The sequence below is a fragment of the Podarcis raffonei genome, chromosome 8 (assembly GCF_027172205.1).
Source record: "Podarcis raffonei isolate rPodRaf1 chromosome 8, rPodRaf1.pri, whole genome shotgun sequence".
NCBI classification, from domain to species: Eukaryota; Metazoa; Chordata; class Lepidosauria; order Squamata; family Lacertidae; genus Podarcis; species Podarcis raffonei.
Window position 1 is genome coordinate 3,698,287 of NC_070609.1, and position 12,766 is coordinate 3,711,052.

The window sequence follows — 12,766 nt, forward strand, 5'->3', positions numbered from 1 at the left end:
ATGACACAGCCCATGATGCCTGTGTGTGGCCTGGTGTGACCTCATGGGGCAGAACTGAGTTATGGTGCTGTGGGAGAGAAGGAGGTGAGGGAGGATGACTCGACTCGGATGAGCCACAGCTCTCCACACCCACTCCCAGTGCAAGCAGGCGCAGATAAAAGAAATCCCAGCACATGAGAACACAAGAGAAGCCCACCTAGTCCAGCATTGTTTTCTCACAGAAGCCAACCAGATGCCATATTGGGAAACCTGGAAGCAGGATCTGACCAAACAAGGTCCCTATCCCCTCCTGTGCTTTCCATCAACTGGTTTTCAGACTGTGCCTCCGACTGTGTAGGCCAGAGCTGCTGCTTTTTCTTCTGTGGCAATCCCTTGTAGCTGAGTACAATTGTCTTCCATAAACACGGTTTTAACAATGAGTCCGTAAGTGACTGTGGAGGCCAATTCTGGACCCACACGCCCTTCCACAGTGGGGACATTGGTTTCCAGGCAGGAGTTGATCCCGGTGTGGATTCGCCAAGTCTGCCTTCCTCTTAGCACGTTTCTCCCTTGCGTCCTGAGTTCGAGTGTCTCCAAAGCCCAGGACACTTTTGGAAAAGGCTGTTCTCCAACTGGAGCACTAGCAGGCCAGTGTTTCCCAGTTGTCGGTGTTTATACTACATTTTTTAAAGCCACAGTGGGGGGCTTTAAATGCCTCTGAATACCAGTTGCTGTAAGCCATAGGAGAGGAGAGTGGACCAGTATACCCGAAGGAGCGTCTCCACCTCCATCGTTCAGCTTCCCAGACACGGAGGTCCAGCTCCAAGAGCCTTCTGGCAGTTCCCTCACTGCAAGAAGAGAAGCTACAGGGAACCAGGCAGAGGGCCTTCTCGGTGGTGGAACCGCCCTGTGGAACGCCCTCCTACCAGATGTCAAGGAAATAAACAACTATCTGACATTCAGAAGACATCTGAAGGCAGCCCTGTTTAGGGAAGCTTTTAATGTCGGATGTTTTATCACATGGGTAGGCAAACTAAAGTTCGGGGGCCGGATGCGGCCCAATCGCCTTCTCAATCCGGCCCCCGGATGGTCCGGGAATCAGCGTGTTTTTACATGAGTAGAATGTGTCCTTTTATTTAAAATGCATCTCTGGGTTATTTGTGGAGCCTGCCTGGTATTTTTACATGAGTAGAATGTGTGCTTTTATTTAAAATGCATCTCTGGGTTGTTTTGGGGGCATAGGAATTTCCCCCCCCAAAATATAGAATATAGTCCGCCCCCCCCTGAAGTTCAGAGGGACAATGGACCTGCCCCGGGCTGAATAAGTTTGCTGACCCCTGTTTTATCAGGTTTTAGTATTCTGTTAGGAGCTGTCCAGAGTGGCTGGAGAAACCCATCCAGATGCGCGGGGGTATAAATATTATTATTATTGTTGTTGTTGTTGTTGTTGTTGCCATTTGCCAGGGATTGTTTCCTGTGATTCCTGCATTGGGCTAGATGACCCTTGGATCCCTATATCCACCCTTCCAGTAGCACCTTAAAGACCAACTAAGTTAGTTCTTGGTATGAGCTTTTGTGTGCATGCACACTTCTTCAGATACACTGAAACAGAAGTAGTATCTGTGTATCAGTAGTTTCAGTGTATCTGAAGAAGTGTGCATGCACACGAAAGCTCATACCAAGAACTAACTTAGTTGGTCTTTAAGGTGCTACTGGAAGGAAAAAAAAATTTTCGTTTTGACTATGGCAGACCAACACGGCTACCTTTCTGTAACTATATCCACCCTGTTGACCTGGTGGTGTTCAGCCCTCCCAGCATGTGATGATTCGCCCCCCCCCCGCCCCAATTCTGCTCTGCAGCGAAAGCAGGAGGGCGGGACTACATGTTGAGTGGCAGGCAGGCAACCCACCCTCCCATCCATCCATCCATCCTTCCTTCCTCCTGCCTGGGCGGGCCTTCTCCCTCCTAAGGCGAGCCAGACCTCTCCCTCTCCACGACCACCCCTCCTCCCTCACCCCACCCTAAAGACCCCCCCCCCGGCGACCTCACCCCCCACCCTACTTCCTCCCTCCCTCCCTCCTTACCTGCCCCTCCCTCCCTGCAAGGTAGGCTCCTCCGACTCCATCCCTCTCTCTCTCTCTCCTGCATCTTCTCCTGCATCCTTTGTCTGCATCGCTTCTTTGTCACCTCGCCCGCCTCGCCTTTGCGGCCTCGCCCAGGCGGCCCGCGAGCCTCCGGCCGGCCCCGGCCCCCTGCCTGCCTGCCCTCGAGGCGGCGGGCCGCGGCGGGGGGCAGGATGGGGCCGCGGGGGAGATGAGCAGCGGCGGGAGGCGGCGGCGGAGGCGCAGGGGGGCAGCGCGGCCGCAGCGCGCATCCCGCATGGACCACGAGGCGGGCGATGGGGCAGGTCCTGGGATTCGCCCATTGCAGTAGGTATCTTGTGGGGCAGGGAGAGAGGGCGGGAGGGCGGGCAAGGCTCCTTATTTCTCTCCCCCCCCTCCTCCAACCCCCCCCAAAACCCAACCGCCCATTTTGGACGCCTCTTTTCTAGTCATCGATTTTTCAGAGCATCGCCCATTTCTTCCTAGGCAGGTGGGGAAGATAAAAAACAAAAACATCCATTCAAAATGGGGAAAAAACACCGTATTTTCTTTGGGGGGGGTGACGACTTTCCATGGGGGGAGGACAGGGGAGTACCACTCCCTAGTGGGGAATGGGAAGGGTTTGCCAGCGCTCCCCCCCCAAACCCCCACTTTCGTTGCCCCTCCCAATGCATCTCCTGGACCTGGTCCTGAGAGCCATGCTCATTTCTGAAATATTTATTTATAGACATGTTTACCCACCGTTTGTGACTCCTGCTCCCCCCCCCCCCCCGTGTCATGCACACACAGAGAGACCTCACAGTTTTCAGGAGTGAATGTGTGGAGGGGGCGCTTAATTGTGTTTGCGTTTGTGAAAGCAGACATGGAAAGAGGCCGGCTCCAACTGCACTCTGCACGCCCTCTTGGCTGCTGTTTGGTGTGTCCCAAGGTTGAACTTCTGGGAGATAAACCCATGCTACCCCACCCAAAGATGTAACTGTAGGGCTTTTCCAGAGATCAAAAGAGAGAGCAGTTGCGAGAGATTCCCTTTGATTAAAAAAGGGTGCATAGAAGCAAGTGTTTGGTGCAAGGCTAGGGGACTAGAGGTCATTTGTTGTGTCACCTTGCCAACAAAGGTCCGTATAGTTAAAGCTATGGTTTTCCCAGTAGTGATGTATGGAAGTGAGAGCTGGACCATAAAGAAGGCTGATCACCAAAAAATGGATGCTTTTGAATTCTGGTGCTGGAGGAGACTCTGGAGAGTCCCATGGACTGCAAGAAGATCCAACCTCTCCATTCTTCAGGAAATCAGCCCTGAGTGCTCCCTGGAAGGACAGATCCTGAAGCTGAGGCTCCAAGACTTTGGCCACCTCATGAGAAGAGAAGACTCCCTGGAAAAGACCCTGATGTTGGGAAAGATGGAGGGCACAAGGAGAAGGGGACGACAGAGGACGAGATGGTGGGACAGTGTTCTCGAAGCGACCAGCATGAGTTTGACCAAACTGTGGGAGGCAGTGGAAGACAGGAGTGCCTGGCTTGCTCTGGTCCAGGGGGTCACGAAGAGTCGGACACGACTAAACGACTAAACAACGATGTGTGCAGAGGATTGTATTGCAAGGTAGCAGTCGGACACGGACAAAATCACAGCAAAGCATTTACGTGGATTCACGGGACAGCTGCCATTAGGTGTGTCTATATTATTAATTTGTTGCATTTATACCTGACCTTTTTCTCCCTCCCCATGTGGGGGGCAAGTTAGGCTAAGGGATGCCCCACCCCAAGGTCATGCAGCCAAGTGTGGATTTGAACCCCCGTCTCCCAGATCCTGGTCCTCATTTAACACCCACAACAACCCTGGCGAGGTAGGTTAGTAGTCTGAAAGGGGCAGTAAGGCGGCCGGCAAGATCACACCCAGAGAGCATTGTGGGGCTGAGTGGTGGGATTCGAACTCTGGTCTCTCCCAAGTCCTGGTCAGAGACTCGAACCACAGTACCTCACTGGTGTCTCTGCTCAAAGCAGGGCAGGCCGTGGATTCCCGCAGCGGAAGGGCAGCGGGCAGAGGCAGCTGGATGGGGAACTGGGCTGAAGCCTCTGGCAAAGTCGAAAACCTGCTGGCAGGGGCTCCGATGGCGCAAGAGGAAATTGCTCTCTTTCCCCTCCATTAACCTTTTGTAGGAAGTGAGGCTTGCAAGACATTGTAATAATAATAATAATAATTTATTATTTATACTCTGCCCATCTGGCAGGGCTTCCCCAGCCACTCTGGGCGGCTTCCAACAAAATATTAAAATACAGTAATGCATCAAATATTAAAAGCTTCCCTAAACAGGGCTGCCTTCAGATGTCTTCTAAAAGTCTGGTAGTTGTTGTTCTCTTTGACATCTGGTGGGAGGGCGTTCCACAGGGCGGGTGCCACCACCGAGAAGGCCCTCTCTCTGGTTCCCTGTAACCTCACTTCTTGCAATGAGGGAACCGCCAGAAGGCCCTCAGCGCTGGATCTCAGTGTCCGGCAGAACGATGGGGGTGGAGACGCTCCTTCAGATATACTGGGCTGAGGCCGTTTAGGGCTTTAAAGGTCAGCACCAACACTTTGAATTGTGCTCGGAAATGTACATTGTGTGAATTCAAGCTTGGGCCGCTGACAGCTGCTGGACTTTTGGGGGAGATACACAACTAAGCACCCAGAGCAGAATTCTCCAGCATTTGGAGCTGTGAAAGTGTTTTTGTGTGCAGCTCCTAGCACGCTGCTGGGACGTTGGCACGGGAGCAAAGTCTGTTTTCAGTGGACTTTCTGGAGGTGTGGGGCTTCTGCTCTATGAAGGTGGCATCTCCAGCATGTTTGCAGCTGAAAGTGGACCTGGGGACATAGGAAGCCGCTTTATCTGGGCCCTTGGGTCTACCTAGCTGAGAATTGTCTACACAGACTCAGCAAGGTTTCAGGCAGAGGGTGCTCTCCACCCTACCTGAAGATGCACTCAGGGACCTTCTGCTACAGCCCTTGCCCCATAAGCTGACCCACTTGGATATTGATTCTTTAGGGAAGTTGCATCTCCTTGAAATTTCAAGGTCTAAAACGGAAGAACCGAGCTTGGCCCACTCACGGGATTCCTTGACATGGCCCAGGAGAGGCGTGAGGGCTCAGGGGAGCCGAAGGCCAAGGGGAGCCAGGGAGAGTTGGGCATGGGCGGGCGGTCTTCTTTGGGCAGGCATTCTTCTTTTTTGCCTGCATAGCTCAGTGGGCAGAGTGCCTGGCGCACGCAGGAAGCTAAGCAGGCTCAGCCCCGGACAGCTTTTGGATGGGAGACCAGACCGGCAGCCCAGACAATGGCACCATTTCCATGTATCTCGCGTGTTTGGCCTTCCCCGCAGAGCATCTCGCCCCAGACTCCCGAATCCACCAGGATGTCAAGTGCCAACCCCTCGGGTCACAACTGGAACCGGAAACTAAAAGCGGAGGAGGAAGAGGAAGATCCCTTCGACAAAATGATCTCCTGCACCGGTTGCGCCTCTTTCCACTATGCGATGCGAGGTGAAGAGCTTCAAGGCCCACATGATGGAACATGAGAAGCAGAGGGTGACAGAGCTTCACCGGAGACAGAAAGGGCATCTGTTAAGTTGTGGGTGAACATATCAGACAACACAGCGATTCTTCAGACAGCTTCTTCACAGGCCAGAACAGAACTGAACTGAATGGTTCAGCCAACCTGCTTATGTAGAGCTCAACTACAAAGCAACAGGATCAACTTTCTGTAACTATCCAATCACTGAGCGTCACTTTCAATTCCTTATTTGCATATGCGGACCTGAGTGAAAACTATCTACAGTATCCCCCTGCTGGCCCAGGGTGAGAACTTGGCTTGGCAGAAGTATTTAAATGCTGGCAGTGAAGCACAGGGGTTGAGTCCTGGTTGAAATGTTGCTGTGGGAGGTGGCTCAAAGAGATGGGAAGTAACTTAATGGATTACTCTTCCAGTAATCCCCTGGCTAAACTCTTCTGGTTTTTAACAGAACAAGCAAAACTCATTTTCTTGCCAAAAGATAAAAGGTAGAATTAAAAAACAAAAAACCGAAGCGCCTTTGTGCTTACACAAGTGGAAGCAGAGAAAGGGAGAGAGCAGGAGAAATTCCACACACCTGAGATGTTTCCTCCTTGTGACTGGGCATGCTTACCTGTCTGGCCCCAGAGCATTCTGGGTAAAAAAAGGTAAAAGGTAAAGGACCCCTGGATGGTTACATCCAGTCAAAGGTGACTATGGGGTTGCGGCACTCATCTTGCTTTCAGGCCGAGGGAGCCGGCGTTTGTCCGCAGACAGTTTTCCAGGTCATGTGGCCAGCAGGACTAAACTGCTTCTGGCACGCCAGAGTACACAGAAACGCCATTTATCTTCCCGCCGGAGCAGTACCTATTTATCTACTTGCATTGGCGTGCTTTCGAACTGCTAGGTTGGCAGGAGCTGGGAGAGAGCAACAGGAGCTCACTCTATCGTGGGGATTCGAACCGCCGACCTTCTGATCGGCAAGCCCAAGAGGCTCCGTGGTTTAGACCACAGCGCCACCCACAATAGGTTGGTCCATAAGGTGGGCGCCCATTCATACATCCTGGGTATACAGGTTCCTTTAGATAAAAAAAACCACACACATTATGCCTCTTTGAAGGAGAGCCTCAGGTCAATCGCAGAGTGAGTGCGAAAGGTCCTGAACTCAACCCCCACATCGCCAGGCAGTGCAAAGATGGACACCTGCCTGCAACCCCAGAGAGCCATTAGTTCAGCGCAGATCATGTGGAGGTGGGTGGATCAATAGTCTGTCTTTGCAGAAGCCAGCCAGCTTCCTGGGCTCCTTGATTCTTACATATATTTTGGAGTTTGCTGGATCCGGCCAATGGCCCTTCTGGCTGGCATCCTGTTCTCCCAGTGGCCAATAAGATGAGAAAACCCACAAGCGGGATCTGACTCCAAGAGCCCTCTTCTCTCCAGAAGTTTCCAGCAACTGGGATTCAGAGGCTTTGCCAACTTCCAGCCCTGGAGGCAGAGAACAGCTGTCCTGGCTAGTAGCCCGACGAAAGCTCTCTCCTCCTCCATGAATTCGTCCAATCCACTTTTAAATCCATCTAGGCTGGTGGCCATCACTGCCTCCTGTAGCAGGGAGTTCCAAAGTTTAACTATGCACTGCAGTGAAGAAATACTTTTTGATGTGTCCTGAATCTTCCAACATTTAGCTCTTTTACCTATCCACTTTCCCTATGCCCTGCATAATTTTTAAAGCTTCTATCATGCCCCCTCTTTACTCAGCTTCCTCTAAACTAAAAAATCTCAAACACCGCAACCCTTCTTCATATTGGAGTTGTTCAGTCTTGTATTGTAATCTCCTCGGGGCAGGGATCTGTCCCTTTGCCCTTGGTCATGTAAAGCGCCGCACTGTGATAATTATACTTTCTTACTTACAGTCATACCTCGGGTTACAGGCGCTTCAGGTTGCGCATTTTTGGGTTGCATGCCGCGCTGAACCCGGAAGTGCTGAAACGGGTTACTTCCGGGTTTCGGTGCATGCGCAGAAGCGCTAAATCACGCTTTGCACATGCGCAGAAGCACCGAATTGCAACCCGTGTGTGCACAAACACGGCACTGCGGGTTGCAAATGTGCCTCCCACACAGATCACGTTCACGACCCGAGCGTCCACTGTACTTACTTATTTACTTATTTATTGGAGTATTGAATGGTTTGAACAATCCCCAATGCATGGCTGTAGTTGGAGAATTTTAATTTCGAGCGGACTTCAGTCCAATACAGTCGTACCTTGGAAGCCGAATGCCTTGGCTCCCAAACAAATTGGCTCCCGAATGATCAAAACCCGGAAGTGAACGATTTTCGGAAACCAAAGATCTCTGGCGTGGCTTCTGATTGGCTGCAGGACACTCCTGCAACCAATCGGAAACCGCGCTTTGGTTTTTGAACGGTTCCGGGAGTCGACCGGACTCCCAGAATGCTCCTGGCAATCAGAACCCCACTCCTGTCCTGGGGCTCCTACCCTGAGTGATGCCCCCTAGTGGATGGGTGTGGAGGAAGCAGGGACATGGTGCCACAGCACCCCCTAGTGACTCCAGTCCCACAAATCCAGCCCCATTCTTGCAATCGCTTCCTGATGTTTCCTACTGCTGGTGAGAGTTGGTTGTGTTAACGGAGAACTCTGAGGGCTCCCTTGGACAAAAAACAAGGACACCAGCCAGGAATACCAGAGCAAAACAGCAGCCAGTAGGCTTGGTCTTGATTGAAGACTGTTGCGACAAGACTCCCACCTGCCACCAGGTGGAACAAGATGGAAACCCCAAACAAAAGAGCCCCCAAACTTTTATTAGCTGCTAATCCCCATGTTTTATTAGCTGCCAATCCCCCCAAACTACATCATGGTTACATCATGAAAGGGGAGGTCTGGTGGCAGGAATCTGAGCATCCTGGACCCTGCCCCATGGTTTCCCTTGCCCTCCACCAAACACCCATCAAGTGAAACAAAAGAGATATTTACATTTCCCTGTTTCCCAGCCAAGTTCATCACACCCTTTTGTCTTCATCTGGGTTTGTTCTTTCTGGAATGGCTCCCTGTCTGGAACTCAGGTATCAGGATGCCAGGGATTATCCCTCAGGCAGAGGGGCTGCTGAGGAGCTGAGCTCACATGTCTATAGGAATTTCTGAAGTTGTCCCAGTGAGCCAGTACATAGGTACATTGATCAGTGAATTCTTATATTTGGTATTGTGCAGCAGAGGCTCTTTGAATAGACAGGAAGAAACTGTGATGAAGCGTTTTGGGGGGACAAATCACAAAAGTCACAAAAGCAATTGTGCTGGTTTTGGTAGTGGGCTGCATGTGCATGATATCTGCTGGAGGGGAACCCCCCCCCAACCTAGACATAAATTCCTGCAACAGTTGGAAGGCAGAGTCCGACCGATGACTGTGGGGCGAGGCTTGTTTACCTGCACAGGCCGCTGGCGAAGCTCCAGATGGTGCATTGCATGTGTAATGCGTAGAACACTCAGGCCTGGGTGGGGTGAGCTGAGGTCATTTCCCAGATCTCCTGCTTGGTTTCCTGTGTGCATGGAGGGGGGGGGTATGGCCTGCCCAGATGGCCTCGCCAAAGCAAATAGCTGCAGCTCATCCACCTTGGCCTGCCAGCAGATCAGCTGCCAAATCATTATGTAATGATAATAATAATGTGTTGCAAAGGTATATAGTGTTCTAGAGCAATCATAGGCAGTCATTTAAGACCCAGGGCTGCAGCAACATGCCATTCAGTTTTAACAGTTGTACATCAGAGGTTCCCAAAGCAAGCGGTACAGCCCCCCCCCCCCCCGGAGGCAGGATTCCTTAGGGGAGGGCTCAAAGGCAAAGGGGTCTTAGGAGGAAGCAGGAGGTGTGAACGACTCAGACTTTGAAAGGATCACTGGATCAAGTTCATCAGTTTTGTTAATTGAACTAAGTGGTTTTAACTGGACCTTGAATGAATGTGTGATTAGTTCATTGCTTCTGTTTTGAATTGTGTTGCTCTCTTCCTTGGTGAATTGCGCAAACTGCAATTCTGAATAATGCTTTTTAGAGCATAGGGTCGAGGGCACGGGGGATGAGTTCGTGGAACCGCGGGGGCCGGGGTCCCCAAAGGTTTGGGAGCTGATGTCATCGGCAGAGCATGCATTTTACCTGCGTAGGGACCAGAGGTTCAACCCCACCAACTCCAGTTCAAGAATCTCTTGAAAAAAGTTCTGGCCGGATAAGAGTAAAGGTAAAGGACCCCTGACCATTAAGTCCAGTCGCGGACGACTCTGGGGTTGCGACGCTCGTCTCGCTTTATTGGCCGAGGAGCCGGCGTACAGCTTCCAGGTCATGTGGCCAGCATGACTAAGCCGCTTCTGACGAACCAGAGCAGCGCACGGAAATGCCGTTTACCTTCCCGCCGGAGCGGTACCTATTTATCTACTTGCACGTCAACGTGCTTTCGAACTGCTAGGTTGGCAGGAGCAGGCACTGAGCAACAGGAGCTCACCCCGTCGAGGGGATTCGAACCACCGACCTTCTGATTGGCAAGTGGTTTAACCCACAGCGCCACCCGCGTCCCTTAATAATAGGCCGATGATAGTAAAGGGGGCCAATGATTTGATTCAACATTTATAAGACAATCCTCCTCCAAGGATCTTAAGACAAAGAAAAAACGAGTACACAGTTTGCTGTCTCAACCTCAGAACAACCCTGTGAGGTAGGACAATAGCCAGCCAGTAAGCCTCCTCTTGGTTGAGTGGGGATTTGAACCCGTGTCTTCCTAACCTGGCGTCCTGACCACTAAGCAGTGGCATCTTCTAATGTCCAGGGTTCTGATCATTTTGACCGCATCTTCTCCATAATCGTTGCACAAAAAGCCCTATAGGATTCCCTCCTGGTTGTAGCCAGGAGAGAAGGACTGGCGACTTGGAGCCATGTGATGAATTCATGGCGTCGCCGAGATTCGAACCAGGGTCCAATGTCAGCCTCCCTGTCGTGCATTACTAAAAGTGTGTGTGTGTGTGTGTGTGTGTGTGTGTGTGGCTCTGGGTTCTAAGGTCTTCCTTCTGTCTTTTGCAGAAGAGTCTCCGTCTACCGCTTCCACCACACCTGACTCCACAGATGGTGAGTAACTCCGGGTCGTTTTGCACAGCTGCCCAAGACCCATAGCTGTCAACGTTTCCCTTTTCTTGCGAGGAATCCTATTTGGAATAAGGGGATTTCCTTTTAAAAAAGGGAAAAGTTGACAGCTATGCCAAGACTGAGCTCGCAAACCCTGGTTAAGACCCTAGTTTAGAGGGTCCCAGGTTTCTTAGAGGAAGAAAACAATCTGCAATATGTAAATCAGAAAGTGTCACAGGCTGGAAGGACAAAAGGGCAAAGTGCAGCTCCAAAGAGATGATAAAGTATTAGAGCTCAGTTGGTTAGAGCGAGGTGCTGATAAGGCCAAGGTTGCAGGTTCGGTCCCTGTTTGGGACATGTTCCTGCCTTGGACTAGATGATCAAAACCCAAAGAGTGCAATGATAGTATCGAATTTAAAAGATATGGAAGTTGTGGTGTAGGGAATTTGAGGAGTGTGGTGGCAGGGATGTAAAGGGGGTGGGAAGGATTTATGTTTGTGTAAATAGTAATTTTTGTGTGTTGTTGTATTTGTAGGATGTACTTTCTTTTTTCTTTTTGTATTATTAAAAACTCAGTAAAAATAAATTATAAAAAAACACACACAAACACGGCTTTAACAGTGAGTCCGTAAGTGACTGTGGAGGCCACTTCTGGACCCACACGTCCTTCCACAGTGGGGACATTAGTTTCCGGGTGGGAGTTGATCACGGTGTGGATTTGCCAAGCATGCCTTCCTCTTAGCGCCTTTCCCCCTTTTGTCCTGAGTTCGAGTGTCTTCAAAGCCTTTGGTCAAGGCTGTTCTCCAACTGGAGCGCTCGCAGGCCAGTGTTTCCTGGTTGTTGATGTTTAAACTGCTTTTTTTAGATTTGCCTTGAGAGAGTCTTTGAACCTCTTTTGTTGACCACCAGCATTACACTTCCCATTTTTAAGTTCAGAATAGAGTAGTTGCTTTGGAAGACGATCATCAGGCATCCACACGACATGACCAGTCCAACGAATTTGATGTTGAAGAATCATTGCTTCAACACTGATGATCTTTGCTTCTTCCAATACATTGATTTTAGTTCGCCTGTCTTCTCAAGGGATGTGTAAAAGTTTACGGAGACAAACACACACACACACACACAGTGACCACCAACACAGAGGGAAGACAAATGACCCGGGGGGGGGGCAATTGCGTCCAGATGGAGGTGATCTTGTACCTGCAAAGGACACCTGTAACGTTTTCCCCTCCCCAGGTGGCAACGATGAATCCGACTTCCCTGAACTGCAGACGGCGAGGGAATTCTCGGAGGACGAGGAAGACGAGGAGGTGTCTCTGGAGTGGGGCACCCCCCGAGAGCTGACTTTTTCCTACATCACCATCGCGGGGCCCCTCAACAGCAGCCCCACGCTGGGGGAGCACGCCCCCCGGGGCAGGCGCGACTCCCAGACCCGCCGAGCGCGGGCCCCGCTGCCGCGTACGGACACCTGCGAGACCTTTGTGCCGGCGCTGGGGGACAGTTTGGAGAATATCCCCAGCCTCTGTCCGTCCCCCGAGGGAGAGGGGGCGCCCCCTCCGGTTGACGGCCAAGGACTGGACCCTTTTTTGGGCTGGGAAGCCCATGCAGGCTCCGTGGAGGAAGCAGACCGAGGGAAAGGAGAGGGGGCACAAGGGTCGCAGAGGCACAGCCCCCTGGCACAGGCGCTGGTGGAGAGACAGAGCAGCAGCAGAAGCAGCGAGTCGTCCTCAGGTACGGGGAGGGGTACCCAGAAATGGGCACCCCAGGGGAAGCGGAAGGGGATGCCATGGGGTGGAATTGCGGCCACGAAACACGACTCTCGCCTTTGCTTCTTTACCCAGGCAAGGAAAACGCCTCTCTTGTCTTTAAAAACAATGTTTTTTCTTTTTTTTAAAAAAAACCCTTTTAAGCATGGCTTTTACCGTATGGTTTTTACGTGCAATGTTTAGGCAATGTTTAGACAATCTTTATAGAATTTCTTCAAATTTGTACGATGAAAGATAAGCTGTTTCGTAAATCTTCGTCAGCGTGGGGGGAGAATATGGAATTGTTTC

General features: G+C 51.3%; 1 protein-coding gene across 1 annotated transcript in view; it reads left to right on the top strand.

The window, feature by feature from the left end:
• Nucleotides 1–2,287: 2,287 nt before the first annotated feature.
• Nucleotides 2,288–12,766, top strand: part of RTN2 (reticulon 2) — a 32,177-nt gene continuing 21,698 nt past the window's right edge. Inside the window, exons 1-3 of the mRNA XM_053397689.1 lie at nucleotides 2,288–2,409; nucleotides 10,668–10,712; nucleotides 11,949–12,443. Of these exons, the coding sequence (XP_053253664.1) occupies nucleotides 2,379–2,409; nucleotides 10,668–10,712; nucleotides 11,949–12,443 (571 nt within the window). The 5' untranslated portion in view covers nucleotides 2,288–2,378. The remainder of the gene's footprint in view (nucleotides 2,410–10,667; nucleotides 10,713–11,948; nucleotides 12,444–12,766) is intronic.